The sequence below is a fragment of the Benincasa hispida genome, chromosome 10 (assembly GCF_009727055.1).
Source record: "Benincasa hispida cultivar B227 chromosome 10, ASM972705v1, whole genome shotgun sequence".
Taxonomy (NCBI): Eukaryota; Viridiplantae; Streptophyta; class Magnoliopsida; order Cucurbitales; family Cucurbitaceae; genus Benincasa; species Benincasa hispida.
In genome coordinates, this window is record NC_052358.1 from 9,652,818 (window position 1) to 9,670,563 (window position 17,746).

The 17,746-nt window shown below is 34.1% G+C and overlaps 2 protein-coding genes across 3 annotated transcripts in view; one reads left to right on the forward strand and one right to left on the reverse strand.

Moving 5' to 3' along the window:
- Positions 1-2,968: 2,968 nt before the first annotated feature.
- Positions 2,969-6,644, forward strand: LOC120087674 (IQ domain-containing protein IQM2-like). The gene is made up of 9 exons (XM_039044530.1): positions 2,969-3,176; positions 3,728-4,229; positions 4,338-4,452; positions 4,544-4,609; positions 4,696-4,784; positions 4,915-5,005; positions 5,096-5,335; positions 5,442-5,543; positions 5,655-6,644. Exons 2-9 carry the CDS (start codon positions 3,754-3,756, stop codon positions 6,345-6,347), a joined length of 1,872 nt encoding a protein of 623 aa, XP_038900458.1. The 5' UTR covers positions 2,969-3,176; positions 3,728-3,753; the 3' UTR covers positions 6,348-6,644.
- A 981-nt stretch (positions 6,645-7,625) lies between these two features.
- The window catches only part of LOC120087998 (structural maintenance of chromosomes protein 3), a 38,955-nt gene continuing 28,834 nt past the window's right edge, over positions 7,626-17,746 (reverse strand). The window contains exons 17-31 of one of the 2 annotated variants that reach the window (XM_039045023.1): positions 16,926-17,062; positions 16,557-16,758; positions 14,399-14,486; positions 14,154-14,303; positions 13,216-13,367; positions 12,926-13,117; positions 12,661-12,844; positions 12,424-12,494; positions 12,195-12,346; positions 11,843-12,011; positions 11,601-11,747; positions 9,635-9,730; positions 9,384-9,558; positions 9,008-9,193; positions 7,626-7,799 (exon numbers count right to left, since the gene is read on the reverse strand). In XM_039045023.1, the coding sequence (XP_038900951.1) occupies positions 9,009-9,193; positions 9,384-9,558; positions 9,635-9,730; positions 11,601-11,747; positions 11,843-12,011; positions 12,195-12,346; positions 12,424-12,494; positions 12,661-12,844; positions 12,926-13,117; positions 13,216-13,367; positions 14,154-14,303; positions 14,399-14,486; positions 16,557-16,758; positions 16,926-17,062 (2,100 nt within the window). In that variant the 3' untranslated portion in view covers positions 7,626-7,799; position 9,008. Of the gene's footprint in view, positions 7,800-8,525; positions 8,912-9,007; positions 9,194-9,383; positions 9,559-9,634; positions 9,731-11,600; positions 11,748-11,842; positions 12,012-12,194; positions 12,347-12,423; positions 12,495-12,660; positions 12,845-12,925; positions 13,118-13,215; positions 13,368-14,153; positions 14,304-14,398; positions 14,487-16,556; positions 16,759-16,925; positions 17,063-17,746 lie in introns of those variants that run through there. The other variant, XM_039045022.1, reaches the window with a different exon arrangement.

Below are 17,746 nucleotides of genomic sequence, written 5' to 3' on the forward strand. Positions count from 1 at the left end.
CTTTTGAGTTATCACTAGGCTCCTTATAAGTCCTTTGAATTACCATTAAGCTCTCTCATAGATTCTTTGAGCCACCATTAAGATTACTCATGGATTCTCTAAGCTACATCTAAGCTCCTTTATGGATCCGATCAATTCACTCGAATTGATCTCCTAAAGCCATAAGTGACTATTAGCCAGGTGTGGTCCCATCGGCCTTGTTTTACCATCTCGGACATCTATCTATGTCTAAAGGTTTCTTATCCCTTTAGACTCTCAGTCGCGACTAATCTCAATCTATCCCAAACATATAGCTTCTAATATAACATAAAGTTTGAAATTTAAAAAATATGATGTACTCATCATCAAACTCAAATAGGAAAAAAAACCCATACAAGAAAAAAATGAAAAGTTGTGACATGTAAGATTCTTAAAATGGGTGTGAATTAATTATATAGTTTCAGACATTCCTACCATTTAAAATTTTGAAAATCATATTATCGTATTATATATTTAGTCTTAAGGAAACTTGATATGAAGCCATGTGTGCTAATTCTTTTAACAACAACGGAACAGTTGGAGTATAATTTTTTTAAATTTTCACTTAAAAAAAAAGGAAGAAGATTTGAAGAGGATGAGTCAAATCTTTGTTGGTGGGAAAATTAGGAGAGAAATAGAAAGGAAACTTCGAGTGCTTTTCACAATCAAAGAAAAAGGCTAAAAAAATTAATTAATATTCTTAAAAAAAAAAAAAAAAAAAAAAGCATATCCATCCAAAGCCTCCAGCTCTGCAAATATATAATCCAGACTCCATTTTGACTTTAATGCACCAAAGATTTTCAATCATATTTAATGGAAATTTTAAGGAAGAAGTGTTTAGGTTTCGAAAAAGAAGGGACAAAACTTATATTTTTTTTTTAAAAAAAGTGAATTTGCCATATAACAAATAATGATGAAACAATTTGTCTAAATGCAAAAAATACTCAAATTTTAAGTTAATATGGTTTGGTTTTAGGAATATAAATGAGAGTCAGTGACATAAGCAGTGGCGATTGTGGTTTACGAAGAAGTCTTTTTCTTTTATCTGTTTTCTTTGGAGGACCCAACGGAGAAAAACATTAAGAAATACTTGAAAATGACTTTCCCAATAAATTTGAAATTGTCACACAAGTTTTTATTTTTTTTTCTTTCAATTTTCCTACGAAATTCATCTTAACTTCACCTGCAAGCTTCCCTCTTATTAATTTCTCCAATTCATGTTTATTACCTCATTAGGTCTTTAAAAATTGTTTAAAAATACATTTATTTATTTAATTTTTTAATATATATATAGATAGATAGAAAATCAGACTACTTGAAAGTTAAGCACTATACCAATTAAACTATACTTCTTTTGACTGACATTTGATTTAATTGATTTATATACATTTAGTAAATTTTTGTCGATTTAATATTCTTTTTGTATATAAAAAATTAACATGTTTTTACATATTCACAAGCGTATTGAATAGAGAATTGAAAAAATTGAGGGACTTATTAAATGTTTTTTACGTTAAAAAACCTCTTAAGCGCAACTTCAAGGGGACGTTTAGGATAAGAAGTTGGTTTTTATAATTCTAGATTATTATAATTGAGTAATAATTTAAATTTGGAGTTTAGATTATTTAAGTTTGAGTTATAATAGTATGTGTTTGAGATGTAAAATATTTTAGTTTGAGAAGAAAATAGTTAACTCTGTAACAAATAATGAAAAAATAATTAATGTAAAATAGTAAAAGGAAAATTATTTCAGATGGTAAAACTGCTGAAAATATTTACAAGATATAGCAAAATTTTAGAACTATCAATAATAGACGTTGATAGACACTGATAGAAGTCTATCGATGTCTATCGATATCTATCAATATCACTGATAGTACTATCAACATTCATCATTGATAGCTCTAAAATTTTGTTATATTTTATAAATATTTTGATTCATTTTTCTATATTTAAAAACAACCTAGAGTAAAAATTGTAGCAAATAAGAGTTTTGAAATAGTGTTAACTATAGTTAATTGGAGAATATAAAATAATATTTAAGGTAGAAATGTGGTTATTATAGTTTCAGGATAGTCCTTCCCCAAACACAACCTAAAAATTTAAAACGTATTTGTTTCTTTTTAAATTATAATTACTCACAAATCTTGAAGTCAGCAAGCTAACATTAAGGTTGTTTTTTTTTTTTTTTTTTTTTTTAATTAAAAAAAACTAAGATAAACTTAAGTTTATGTCAAAATGGTGTTTTAACTTTGAAAGATATTTAATAAATATTTAAATTTTATGTCTAATAATTCATAAAATTTCAAGATATATGTTAAGACCATTGAAACTTTCAAAATTATATCTAATAGTTTCCCGACATATGTGAACTATAATGAAATTAACTAACGAGGACATACAAAGTTTGATAAACTTTTCAAACACAAAATAGAAAAATAGAAAGTCCAATAACTTACCAAATAAACCTTATAAACCTTAAAAACTAAAATAACATAAAACCGAACATTGTTTATACAAAATTTACCATTTAACCTAAAAATAAAACAACAATAGCAACCAAATAACTCAACAACGTTAAACTTTGACTAACCTATAATATCTAAGGTGTTGTGTTGGTTAACATACAACAAATTTTGAAAGAGACTAACGAAAAAAGTAACGACTTTTTTTATATATAAATAATTCAATCCTGAACGATCAAAAATAATAATTAATGGAGAGATTCTAGTTTGAATTTGAAAATTTGTGCTACAAATCCAAATGTTTGTGAATTTAATAGCGAATTGTTAGCCTGTTTCCCAGGAAAATTGTGAATGTAAAATTGAAAAAAGAAAAAAAGAATTGAAAGTGAAAAAAAAGAGTAGGAAGTCAAAGTACACATGGTTGGAATGGAATTGAAAAGTTATGGCGATTATAAATATTGGTAGTGGTGTACGCAGTCCTATATAAACCCCCAAAAGCTTAGAATTATTGTCATTTCAGATACCGCTTTCTCCATTATTTTCTCTCTAATTTGAGATTCAAAGTTTCATTGCACTTTTTTTTAACCAGACCCCACAAACAACAAACCGGAAATCAACAATTCCGACGCCGGAAAACTGTACCCATTTCCGTTAATCGTCAAGCTCCAGTTCCTCATCGCTTTCGTTTTCAAGGTCAGTACTGAACATTACTGTTTGAAATTATTGTTGTTGTTGTTTTTCTTGGGTTCCTTTCTGTTGTTCAAATTGGTTGTGTTCATTTGCGTTTGTGGAATAGAATTTCTCTGTCTGTTTCTTTGTATTTAGCGAAAGTGGTAGTTTACTCTGTGTTTTGGAATTTATGATGAGTTTCAATGAAATGGGATTTGGGGCTGCCATCTTGATTGCTTCACAGCGGCGGCGGCGGCTGGAAGGAGTTTAAAAAAGAGATGAAGAGAGATAGAATAATGGTACTGCTTGGTTAGGCAGATCTATGGTGGTAGTGGAATAGGCATTGAATTTTATTATATCTGGATCTCTTTTGCTTTGCTTTTTGTGAGCAACTGGAGCCACTTTCTTTGAACCGGATAATTTGTCACTTTTCATTAGCTATTATTAGTTAATAGAGTTACCCACAGAGATCATTTTTCAACTTGATAATGCTAGTGCCATTTGTTTTAGTAGCTTGCTGTAGCCTATAGACTATAGATAGACATCTCTTCTGATTCAACATCTTGTTCTTACAGGTTATTAAAGGATCTTGTTATGCCATATGGGTATATCTAGTTCCTGTCCATTTGCAGAGTATATTGATTTGGGGAATAGTTTAGAATCTATTCTGATAAAATCCACAAGTTTTGGAGATGAAGAAAAAACTCTACTGCGGTCCATCAGTTTCACAAGCAGAGATTCAGAATCTAAAGTGTTGAAATCAGCAAGTTCTCAAAATGTATCTTTGGAAGGATCTATTAGCTTCAAAGGGAGAGATTTGGAGAATCTGTCCTCAACGGAGGCTTCTTCATTAGAAACAGGAAATGATATAGGTGTTGCGTCCATCAGCCCAAAGAGTGAAGAGTTTGACAATCAATCTCTAACTTCGGATAATGATACAGATAGATTCCAGATGTTACCAGTTTTGGATCCAACCAATCCAAAACATGCTGCTGCTCTAAAATTGCAGAAGGTGTATAAAAGCTTCCGCACCAGAAGAAAGCTAGCAGATTGTGCTGTTCTTGTTGAACAGAGCTGGTAATTTTCTTCCCTTCTCTTTTTCTAGGAAATGATAGTCATGCTGCATTTTTTGTATAGGTTATCTTTTTCTTATATCATTGTTTGTTAAACTGGCAATATCTGTAGGTGGAAACTCTTAGACTTTGCTGAACTCAAGCGAAGTTCTATATCATTCTTTGACATGCAAAAACGTGAGTCTGCCATTTCACGCTGGTCAAGAGCGAGAACTAGAGCAGCTAAGGTGAATTCAGAGAAATTCCTAAATAAAACTTGTGAACAATATTTGACCGTATTTTTGTTTTAGAAATCTAACCAGTCTTTTGTTATTATAGGTTGGAAAAGGCTTATCCAAGAATGCTAAAGCTCGAAAGCTTTCTTTGCAGCATTGGCTTGAGGCGGTAAGTAAATTTGCTTTTAACCAAGTATTTTTAATATATTAACGTCATTTTGTACTGATGTAATGATTTATTGTTTATACATACAGATTGATCCGCGACATCGCTATGGCCACAACTTACATTTTTATTACATGAAATGGCTTCACAGCCAGAGTAAAGAACCCTTCTTCTACTGGTAAAATATCCTTCTTGCAGCACAATATGTTTTTTACTATTTTTTCTGCATATTTTTCTTCCTTCACAGAATTTGGAAACATCATGCTTAGACCTTGGACTCAAATAAAATCTCCCGTCTCTGAATTCAGGTTGGATATAGGAGAAGGGAAGGAAGTAAATCTAGTCGAAAAATGCCCGCGATGGAAACTCCAACAGCAGTGCATCAAGTATTTGGGTCCTGTAAGTATATACTTCTTGATCCAATCATCCTTAACTTCCATATTTTTAACTTTAGCACATTGAACTAAATTTGTCTCTGCTTTATTTTAGATGGAAAGGCTTGCATATGAAGTAATTATGGAAGATGGGAAACTCGTATACAAACAATCAGGGAAACTTGTCCACACAATTGAAGAAGCTAAAAATACAAAATGGATTTTTGTCCTAAGTACGTCAAAGACCATGTATGTTGGGAAGAAGAAGAAAGGTACATTCCAGCACTCGAGCTTCTTGGCTGGAGGAGCTACAACTGCTGCTGGGAGATTGGTTGTGGACAATGGTGTTCTGAAGGTACCAGCTCTACAGCATAAAATCCTGAACTGTTTTCACCCTCCAACTACTGATCCAATTATCTATTATCCATTATCTATTACTTATCATCGTGTTTCTTTGACAGGCTGTTTGGCCTCATAGCGGACATTATCGACCCACGGAAGAAAACTTTAAGGACCTAATGTCATTCCTTAAAGAAAACAATGTGGATCTTACTGATGTGAAGGTAATCTTGCTTGAAAAATGTACTGGGCTTTTACGTTTTCCCCTCTGATATCATTTTTGGAATTTCAATTGTTTTAAATATCGCCTGAAATCTATCTTTTATCCCATTCAGACAAGTCCTGTTGATGAGGGGGATGATTATCTGGACAACCAAAAGAGTAGCCGCCACATTAGGAACAACTCATCAGAGGAGGACTTCATAGAAAAGCTGAACGGCTTCGAGAGTGAAGAGAACAATATTGAAGAATCCACTGAAGGAAAATCTGATTCATTTGAGCAAAGACAGTCATCCATTGAAATATCTGATTTAAAACGTCACAACATTGGGAAAAAGTTGAGCAGTCTTGAGATACCAAACAGGGCTGAAGTGATTGCGATGTTTGAGAAGGAACAACAAGATGTGGAAACCAGTGGTAATAATGGTTTTCTATTGGAATCCCCTGTTGTTGATAGTTACCAGTATACAGAAAATTATTTCTCTCCAAAGCCAAACGTCTCTGGTGAAGATCAAGGGAATACTGAAGTGAAGATCATTCCTGAGGAGTCAGTCCTTAGAAGGTTAAATTCACATAAAGAAGCCAATTCATACCAACTAGGGAAACAGTTGTCCTGCAGATGGACAACAGGAGCCGGTCCCCGCATAGGCTGCGTACGAGATTATCCATCAGAACTTCAACTACGAGCACTGGAGCAAGTGAGTTTATCACCAAGATGCACCGTACATTCTAGGCATCACTGCTATCCTTACATCGCCATTGAGATGAGCCCGAGGTCAGTAATACCGCCAACTTCACAGGCCAGTTAACAGGAAACATAAGAAGATGATTGACCATTCCTAGACATGATCCTCTTGTTTTTTTGTCTTTCAGAGGAACATCAATGAATGGAGCAGATAGTACACCGGAATGGCTATAGATTACTTATATGTTCATTCTTTTGTATATACACAAAAAGATGATGTAGGAACTCTTCACTGATTTTTTCCTACTAACCTATTTTTTCCTTTTACAATTTTTGTGTAACAAAGGGAAACTGCACACATCTTTTCCCATTCCATTTCTTCTTATAATGAATAGAAGCAGAAATTTTGGAGTTTCATGAATTTATGGCTTTTCTGGTGTGCTATTCTACTCTTTCTGTTCTCTATGGTCAACATTTCCTCGTCCTCAACAGCCTGCCGGTGAACCCCACTTCAATAATCAGGATTAAATTTGAAGTCACGTCAAACAGATATGAGATATGAATCATTGAATGTGCAACCAGTTTGCGCTTGTTCGAATGAGCTGTCTAATAATTTGTTGGTGCAACTTTAAAATTGCTGTACTGGTTTGCAAGAACTGAAGAATGACCTCAGTTCGGTTTAATGAGCGTGAATTCTTGAGAATATATAGGAGATATTAGATCAGACAAATATGAAAAGAATATATATATAGTACAACAATTTGCCTTTGAAGTATAAAGACTTCTAATTAAATGCTTATTAGTATGAGAATAGTGAATTACACATTGTTTTCCAGTAAAATATCATCTGAATGTCAAATATTTACAGTATCATATCTAATTAAAACTTAAGTGATGTTACTTCAAGAAAGAAATTATACTATATTCTATAACGCGAACCTCTCTCTGTCTCTCTATCTCTTAATAACAAAATCAACCCCTTTCTTATTCTCACAGTTCTCTCTACATTTTTATGATATTATAAGAATTGATAGCTCTCCAAATAAATTACTACATTCATTTTTTTTTAATTATTTACTCTAGTAAATGGCAATCTGGGATGGAAGATTTTTTTTTCAGACAATGGATAAAAATTATTTATGAATAGGGTAAGACAAATATGTTATATTAAAAACATCAACTCACAAGTTTTAAAATACTGAAGCATTATTATTTATTTAACTTCAACAATGTTAAATAGAAATTTAATTTTAAAAAATTGAGATATCGGAGATAAAGTTGGAAATTTCTTGAATGTTTATCATAAAAAGAAAAGTTCAAGAGTGGAAGGATATATGTAATCGAAAATAATTGGCAATAGAGAACCAAGACATCATGCAATTGCAAGGCTGCCACAGACTGTTAGAAAACAATGAAATATTATATTATGGGGAAAATGGATTGACAAGATGTAGAAAGAAAAGAAAAAGGAGAAAGACAAATGATGAATTATGCAATATCTTTTTAAGGCGGCCTTTGACGATGCTGATCGAGGAATGAGGTAAGCGAGTTCGTAAACTAAAACTCAGCAACCAACCTGTTTATTTGGAAATACAAATCGAATTAAAAGTCCATATATAAGATTAAATTGTAAATTTGAGCTGTTTAGTTCCTCAAATTCTGAAATTTCAAATTTTGAAAGTTTTAGATTTCGTTAAACATACAATTCCAAAAAAAATAATTGCAATTAATAACACCTTTAAGACTAATAATTATATATATAATGAATTTTGTAAAGAATTACAAATATGACAAAATTTATCCGTTAGAGACTATTATAATATACTCCTATTAAAGACAAACACTATCTGATAAACTTCAAGAGCTATATCAAAATTTTGCTACATCTACACATTCTTTTATATTGTGTTATATCTGCTAAAGTATTAAATGTTATATTTGTAACTGTTTCAATTCAAAATTATATCTAATAAATCGATTATTTTTTTTTTTTTAAAAAGAAATCTGGAATTTGTGTCTCAAAGTTAAAGAAATATACTTTATTTAACTATACATTAGTGAAAAGAAAACCAAAGACAGGTCTTCTACGACACACATCATTCGGGACAGAAACCATATCAACTTTCAACGTTCTTTTTGGGTTTGGAAATGTCAAACTTAGTCTCCGATGAAAACCCATTACTTATTTGATGATTCTCAAGTCCAATTCAACAAGTAACAAAAAGTGTCTTTTAGAATATTTATGTTTGACTACGAATTCCAAGTTATTGAGATGAAAGGGGGAAAGAAAAGGTCCACAATCTATTTGAGATAAGTTTGGAATTGGAAATCTGGAATGACTTTTGCAGAAGATGTACAATGGCATGATGAAAAGCTGGAAACTAAACAGATATTAATCAACTACCAGACCACAAAACCAATTCCAGTCTATGTTTCTCTAATTACATGTACAAATCAGGAGGGGCAACTACTCAAAAGTTACCATTAGAGCGAAGTTCTTCACAGCATAAAACTTGCCATGTCATCTAAAACCCAACATTATCTATTTACATCCCTAAATTTTCACACCAATTTTCATTAATATTTCAATGAGTGGATCGGTGTCGTGTATTTCCATTCACACATTAACACAGCATACTTTCAAGATCCAATGAGGACCAAGTGCCTCCTCCAGGGATCTTTAACCACCTATGAATACCAATAGCAATCTTATCTCTCCAAATATTATATTTTGTAAACGAGTCGGTCAATGAAAAAGTGGAAGTTTGAATAGAAAAATCTAACCTTAGTTGTGACTTTGGTCCTGCTCAATAAAGTTTAGAGCTTCTTCCTTGGTGACAACATTGACACGGCTCACCCTATTTTTATGGGTTACACCATAAATCTTGTCGGCAACCTTCACAAGCTCTGGCCTAAATGTGGTTGTTATAAATTGAGTATTCGCCATGTCTGCTAGCCGGCGAACCATATCTAGAAAGTAATTAAGAACATCAAAACAGGAATTATGATTAAAATAAAAGGGAATATATGACATAGTGCATAGTCAACAACAAACATAATAGCAGCCACCCTTTAGAGGGGAAAAAAGGAAACGTGTTTGATATCTCTCGGAGGAAGCCATGACAAGACAAACAAATCATAAGTATAATGTGAAGGATACTTCCAACTGCAGTTCTATATTGAGGATCCAATGCTGCATCTATCTCATCAAACAGGTAAAATGGAGCAGGATCACATCGTTGTATGGCAAAGATAAGGGTTAGAGCAACAACAGTTTTTTGTCCCCCAGACAACTGCTTCATAGACTGTGTCTCTCCTTGCCCAGTAAAAGAAACCTGTAACAAACACCATTTTATTTAAGAACTCGGGATAGGGCATCTTGTTGAACAAAATAGAGATGCTTGTACATGCCTTCACTTTCACTCCAATGTATTTCTCAACCCTGCCTCCAGTATCTGCTTCTGGAGGCCCAGCTTCATCAGGATCATCATCAGCATGATCTCCATCCTGTGCGAATGAAGGAATTTTTCAAAAAAAAAAAAAAAAAAAAGAAAAGAACTCTTGATGCTGCAATAATTCATAATTATCTAGCCATGGTCCCAAAACGCCATTCTAACGCATAAATGTGAATTAAACCACAGATAGGACAGTATCATACAAGTCTTAGAAGTGTTGTTGGCACAATATCATACAAGTCTGGTTCGTTCTAGCTATAGGTCCTTCAAGATATTATAGTGATAATATCACCTGAGTAGGTTTTTCAACAATTCAGCTTCCTTAGTTGTTGGTAAGAAAATGCATGTTTAGACCTGTTAATGACTAACAAAACCACAGACGAGAGTTCTCAACTACTCATGTCTAATGTGGGCTTTAGACATTTTGAAAGGTGGATTAGATGATCCAATTTCCCCATTCAGTTATAATTATCCTCATTAGCTTAGAACCATTTCTGGCTGTTCAGCTGTGCAAAATTCCATACAAGAAATACAGAAGATTATTGTAAACAGAGCATCGGAATTTGGGGGGAAGAACCTCCAGATGTAGGCTAACATTTCCCCAAGTATAAGGTTAATGTGATTGGAAGGTTCTCAGAATTGTATGGAACTCGACTCCTCAACTAGGGGTGTTCACAGTTTGATTTGGTAGCCAAACTGAATTGAACCGAACCGTAAATATTTGGTTCGTTTTTCGGTTTTATATATATATATATATATATAGCTCAGTTTTCTTATTATTTTAAACTGACCCAAACCGAATTTTTAGTAAAAACCAAATTTTCTGTTCAGTTCAGTCCAGTCGGTTTTAGTTTTCACCCCTACTCAAGAGAAATAGATTGTAAGGGAGAAAAAGGGACCGAACGTCCTCCCAAGAATTGTCAATCCCTTGAAAAAGTATATCATTCCTCCAAAGCCAAATACCCCATAAAACAACACAAAACTCAGACTGCAAAAAAGGAAGGAAGAAGAAGAACCCTCATTACAAAAGGGTGAATAGAGAAGAAACTCCTCCATAGAGCTATAATCTCTAGAACAAACCAAGTGAACACCAACCGTTTAAAGAAAAAGTCCCGCACCACAAAAGCAAACAGACAGAAAGAAGAAGATCCATATTCCCAGCCAAAATAATACAACACCGCAACCCAACTACAACTAGAAAGCAAAACTTGCTCTTGATGATGGAAGACACCTACCCATTCAGTCATGTCTTAGAACAGAGATCTTGAAGAAATTGTCTCTATTAAAGCTAGTCTCAAGATTACCCATAAGTCAGTCTAATCATTCGACTCAGTAAGGTTTCTTCTATCCTCAACATTCCAGGCATCTTATCAAGCAGAATGGGAAGGTCGGATCAGCTCTTCCTTTTTTGCCCTGCTTACTCGAAGCTGTAGAGGATGTTCCTTGACATATTTAGTCAGTTCCTAACCTCCTTCAGAATTATTTCAAAACTTCTCGAGTATTCTTGGTGGGGATTAGCTCGAGAACAAAACTCAAGTCCAATGGTTTAATGCTCTAAAATCTTTTCTGTTAAAAGTTTGGTTGGATAGAAATAGAAAACCGTACTCAGGAGTGGAAAATACTTAAGTTTCTTCTTTCTGGACTTCCACTGAACATTTTTGTAAAATGGTCTGACAAAGAATACAAACTTTGATATTTTCTATGCATCGGTAAAAAGAAAACCTTTTCTTAATGAAAAAAATCAAGGTCCACAAAATGGCAACCAAGCGAACCACCTGATCAAAATGACTTGTCATACCGCAAACTCAACCATTCGTCAGCATAATACCCCACAAGGTCCATAGGCCACAAATATACAATATGAGTGATAAAAAATGCAGCCAACACAAACAGGAATGCATGCAATACAATCACAACTATACCTTTTTCTTCATCATAACTAGATATCCATGGCCACCTTGAACAAGCTCTGAGAAAACTTCTCGAAAGTGCTTTGCAACTCCTTTGAATGTACGTTCAATTGATTCATCTTTCCTCTGATCTAATACTCCTATGAGCTCTTGAATTTTCTACAAAATCCAGAAGAATCATTGCTTGGAAAGAGTTTGACACCCAAATTACAAACAAAACAATCTGAATTGAATCCAATTTAATTTCGCAATACCTCATCACCTGCATCCAATTCAGCTTGCCTTTTCTGAAGCTCTTCCCTTTGTTCTGTGAAATTCACATACTGATCCAATGCTTTCTTATTAACATGGCTGAATTGCTGCAGTTGTTCATTGCATCTATGCAACATTTTATACAGTTCCTTGATGTTCCTCCTCTTATACCTAAAATTTGCAACAGGAAAGAAAACCCAACAAGGATCAGACAGCTACCAAGAAAATGAACCACAAACAATAGATTAAGGTACTGAAGAAAAGTATTGTCAAATAATCTCAACTATGATCACCAATCATTTGTCAAGGACAAATAAAAATCAGACTGAAATCCTAATTCAAAGAAAAAGTTACGTTTCAAATGCATCAGATGACAGTAGCCCCAGATCTGTAATTTTCTTTGAATACTCTTCTTCTTTGGCAAGAAGCACACTTCTTTTGCTTAATAGTTGCTCCAGTTCTTTAGCTTCGTCCTGAAGTGTCCTCTCGTAGTTGTCCTCTAAAGTCTGCATTGACATGGGATCAACCAAGGAGCATGGAGTTGACAAGCCTAATCCGTGGTTAACGTGTAAAAACGAAATACCTTTAGTTTATTCTTTTCATCTTTAATCTTTTTGACTTCCTTAGATCTGTCGTCCATATTTTCAGAAACTCCTGAGAAATCACAACTTCAAATCAGTATAAAATAAAATTTAAAAATAAATAATTAAAAAAATTAATAACTAAATAAATAATTTTTTTTTTTTTTTTAAAAAAAACTAAAACTAAAACTATAATGAACTCCGAAGAAATTTGGAAGTTTCTGAATCAAAAGTCTCACTTTTAAGCTGTTGTTTTGCTTCTTCGACTAATAATTTGGCATCTTTCAGTTCCTGTCTCTTCAATTCTGCTTCTCCCAGTAAAGAGTCTGCTTCTGCAGATGATATTATAGCTTCTAACTCTTGTTTCCGCCGCTTGAGGTTAGTTGTTAAATTTGTATCAAGCTCTGCTTTCCTTGTTTCAGTCTACCCAATAGCAAAATGCAAGCACAAGGACAAAAGTTAATGATATATAATACCAACATATGCACACACCAACATACTAACCTCAATGCGTTCTGTCTTGCATGCAATAAGCTTCTCTTTCAGCTCTGATATTTCAGGGTTCAATCGTGATAGAAGATTTTTCTCCTCTGGTGTCAAATGATCGATAAGATCTGTGCCCATTTCAGCTTGTTTCATGGCCATATTACCCCGAAGCTGGTCAATCTGACTCCGAACATCAGCAAGTGATTTTTCCTATTTATACAGGAATAAGAGATATCAATAGAAAGAACTATATTTCTTAACTAACTAAGGTGGACCAATAAGTTATCTAGAACTAGTCCTGATGATACCTTATTCAAACGAGCCTTGGATATTGATTGTTTCTGCTTTTGAGCATTAGCAATGTCCTGCTTAAGCTGTTCCAATTCTGATTTATCATGACCCTGCTTGGCATCAATTTTCTGCTGCTCTGAAACAAGTTCAGTGATTTTCCTGTCTATCTGTAAGATAGATTAAGCAAAAGAAGACAATTCTATAGACAAAAACGTAGTGGGTGACTGATCGTGATAACAAAGAACACACAAAGTGGAGTAAGATTGTCAAATTTTGATAATTGACACGTTTTCAGGATAATCAGTCTGCATTGAATAATAGGTTTTGCACAATATTTTTTTTTAGAAAAAGAATGAATTTGTAAATATCAGACTTTTTTTTATGCCAAAAAAACATTGTTATTGCCCATGTCCATGAATATGAGTTTCTAATCCTCATCTAGAAGTTGATATACTAAAGAATTCAATCAGGATATGAATGAAGATCTACTATTCTTTTTCCAATTATAATCTGAAGAAATACAAAAAACTTTAGATTGACATTGAATTATTATTTTCAACAGAGATTCCTTTTTCAGTAGTTAACAAAACTTTTAATTGAGAACTTATAATAAAGGTACAGATGGAGCAACATCATGGTCTTTCATTCTAACCGTACAAAGGGAGCTGCATAAAATACCAAGCTGAATCAAACATCTGTATTAGCAAAAACTATAAATCTTGTCTAACAGTGGATAAGAAGGTGTATAAGGTCAGTATATGGATGTTCTTCCCCCTTTCTCGTGACAGGATATGAGGTAACCTTTCATTAAAACAGCCAACAAAATGCATGGAATTTAGTCTACTGCTTTACTATGTATGTTATTTGGGCTCAATCAAATTGAACTTAATCCATGGAATTTAAATCCCTTGCTTATCGTAAGTGTACACGTTGGAGGAAACAACAAAAAGGATATCTTGAAGTGCTGATCTAACTTTTGCCAGGTCATCTTCCTTCGTGTTAATGGCTTTGGTATTTTGCATAATTATATTCATAAACTTCAATTTTGAACGTCGGTGATCATAAAATCCCCCTGTCATACCACCTTTTTTGCTAACTTGGTCACCTATTGTAGAGTCAAACGGAACTTGTCAAAAAAAAAAAAAAACAACATGCACGTTAAAGCAATAAAAAATTGGCAAAGATAACTGCAACACTCACCCTCTAAAGTTATACAGTCCAAACCATCCATACGAGCAACTTTTGTGGCCACATCTAAATCTCGACAAATCACCGTTCTAGCAAATACCTGGTAAAACGTATAAGAATGAAAGTACAGGAAAATAAGCACGTCCATAAAATATATATATATATATATATATATATTGCACATCCATAAAAAAATATTGCAGGTATTTGCTTATTTGCATCAAGCTAAAATGAGAAGCCTACTAGTTGAATATTTCTCTCATTTTCTACCTATTTATGCAACTTTAAATAACTAGGTGTAAATCCCAAATACAATTCATCTTCAATTGCTAGGTGTAATTATTATATATATGAATTATTGCTTCAATTATTGGGGTTTCCCATTGGAGGAAAGCATGGTGTGGCAGTGGCTTGGGAAGCTCTTAAGGAGAAATTCAACATGAAGATTGACAAGTGGTGTGGTTTGTCTCTCTTGAAAGGAGGTCGTCTAACTCTTGCTCAGTCGATTCTCAACAGCCTGCCTTGTTACTTTTCTCTTTTGCAAGCTCCGGATAGAATTATTAATTGTTTGGAGAAGATTGTTAGAGACTTCATGTGGGATGGGAGTTTTCCAGTCCAGCTACCCATCTTGTTAATTGGAACCGTACCTCTTCCAACTATATATGGAGATCATTGTATTAGCTCTCTTCGTTCAAAAAAAAAAAAACATTGCTATGTTGATGAGATGGTTGTGGAGATTTTGACACAAGGAGAATGCCCTTGGAGACGTGTCACAAGCAACATTTATGGTGCTGACAACCGAGGTTGGACCTCTAGTATGCCAAGAGATAAAACCAAGTTCAGATTGTGAGCTGGAATTATGAAGCGTAAGGTGCAATTCTTTAAGTTCACTGAGTTTGTTGTAGAAGATGGGAGGAAAATCAAATTTTGGGATGATTGTTGGTGTGCCTCTCAACCTCTTGCACAGAAGTATCTGTACATTTATACTATATCCACTAAAAAAGTGGTGATTGCAGATTGTTGGTATGACTCCAACCAAACTTGGGATTTGGGCTTTAGAAGAAGACTCTTTGATAGAGAGATGAAATGCTCGTGTGTTCTTGCCCAATTGCTGAACTCGTGGGTGGTGAATGAAGACCGAGATAATTTGCGTTGGAAGATTGACCCCTTGGAAAGGTTCTATTACCAACTCTACATTTTTAAACCTATCTAAGAGGGCTACGGAAATTGCTTTCCTTATGGTTAGGCTCATTTGGAGGCTCAAGATTCCCAAAATAGTTAAGGTCTTCCTGTGGTCTCTTGATTACAGGGGCCTAAATACTCATGAGAAGCTTCAAAAGGAAGTTTCCAAATTGGGTCCTTTCTCCTTCTATTTGTTGTCTTTGTTATAGAGAGGTGGATCATTTGTTCTTGCACTGTGAGTTTGCTTCTAAAGGGTGGGATATTCTATTTAATATCTTTGGGGTGGCTGGGTGCCTTCCTAAGAAGGTTGATGAGTGGATGATTGAATTATCGGAAGTGTAACAATTTGTTAAAAACATTTCTAATCAGGTGAACAAAAGAAAAAAAAAAAAAAAAAAAAAATTTAGGCAGTCCCTGCACAATGACTAAGCTCGATTCTTCAGCATTCTTACATCCAAAGGTCTCTGCCTCTGTATCTCATTAAAATTTTACTTGGTGTTCTTAATCAGAATATTACCATTTTCTTAAATTTTATGTCATTTGGAGACCTCTGGCTTTCTCACCGGTTCTAGCTTTTGTACGAGATTTATGCCCTAGTAGCAAGGGACCTTTTCTTTCTTCTTCATTTCTCTTTGAAAAATTCCCCTCCTACAAGTAATTCATGATATGGATGGACAAAATAAAGGAAATACTAGAATATTTTGGAAGAGAGAGGAATCTTCAACTGACATGGTGAAGTGGAGTAGAATTTAAATCGTTTTTGTTATTGTTTTCGTTTTTTTTCCCCCTTTTATTCAGGGTCCCAATAACAATAATCAGTGGAACATCTATTTTCAATTAAAAAGCATTGGAACTGTTTTCCGTAGGACCAGACTCCTGGTTGTGATTTTTTTTTTCTTTTAATAGCAATGAAATTGACTAATATAAGAACATATGAATTGCAAGCCACTCCTGGAGGCTGGAAATATACAATGGTACTTGAAACTACCTGAGAAAAAGCTGGTGTGTAATTGGGAGAGAATTTTAATTTCTTCAACAACGGTATCACATCAGAACTCTGTGGATAAGTAATTTGTGGGGCTTTCACCCTGTTAAGTGGTATAAAAGTAACCCTTCCGCCTTTCAATGAATTAAGGTGTCGTATGATCTGGGTTGATATTTCATCATTTTCCACCACCACATGAAATAAGCTGATAAGAAAATGAAGGATATCAATCAAATCTTGATCTTTATCAAGGTGCACAACCCACAACAATGACACGATTTCTATATGTCAGCTGACAGCTAACCAGTTCAACAGAAAAACTGACCTAATGAAACCTTAAAGTCAGAATATAACAAAAGAATATTCATTCACCTGTTTCCAGCCGTAACTTCAACAGCAGTAAAAAATTTATCATCACAATCGAGCAACTCAATAATTGGACCATGCACCCCAGAAATTTTGTACTCTTTACAGATCCTCCGAACAGAATTTAGTCCCCTTCTTACATCCTAATAATATGTCAAACAGAACATTGAAGAACTTGGATCAGAAATACAATCCAGTCATTGACTAACCATACATTCAGCATATCTAATAGACAGAAGGAGAAAAGAGTGAAACAAAAAAAGACAAAATAATAACCAAACTACAGAAAACAAAACAAGAACCGATTGCCTGTGCCAGTGCTGGAAATCATGAACTTGATTATCTTCCTGGCCCATTGTAATTTAGTTCCATTGTGTGTCTGAATTATTCGCATAAATCCTAAATCTAAATATGCATATGAGAGAAAAGGGAAGAGGAATGAAAAAGGAATGTTGTATTAAGTACAGCAGTTAGGCGTTATTTTGACCCATGAGTGAGAGAAACGGAGAGCTACAAAGTTACTTGATTTGAGAACGAACTGACTAATTGGAAAGAGTGTTCTGGTGGTGGGCAGATAACGCTCAAATTCTCCCTCACTCTTTCTTTATTCATTGAACTACCAGTCTGAATTCTATTATAGCCTTATTAAAGCAGCTGGATCCTTGGGGGACGGTGGCATACAAAAAGATGGATCATTTGGAATCTCTGGGAGGAATTTACTTTAAAGGAACGAATGAAGATACATTTAGGAAATGAACCAATCAACATAATGCGACATAGGAATGTATGGAAAAGAAGGGGAGAACATGTTCCATCACGCATGATCA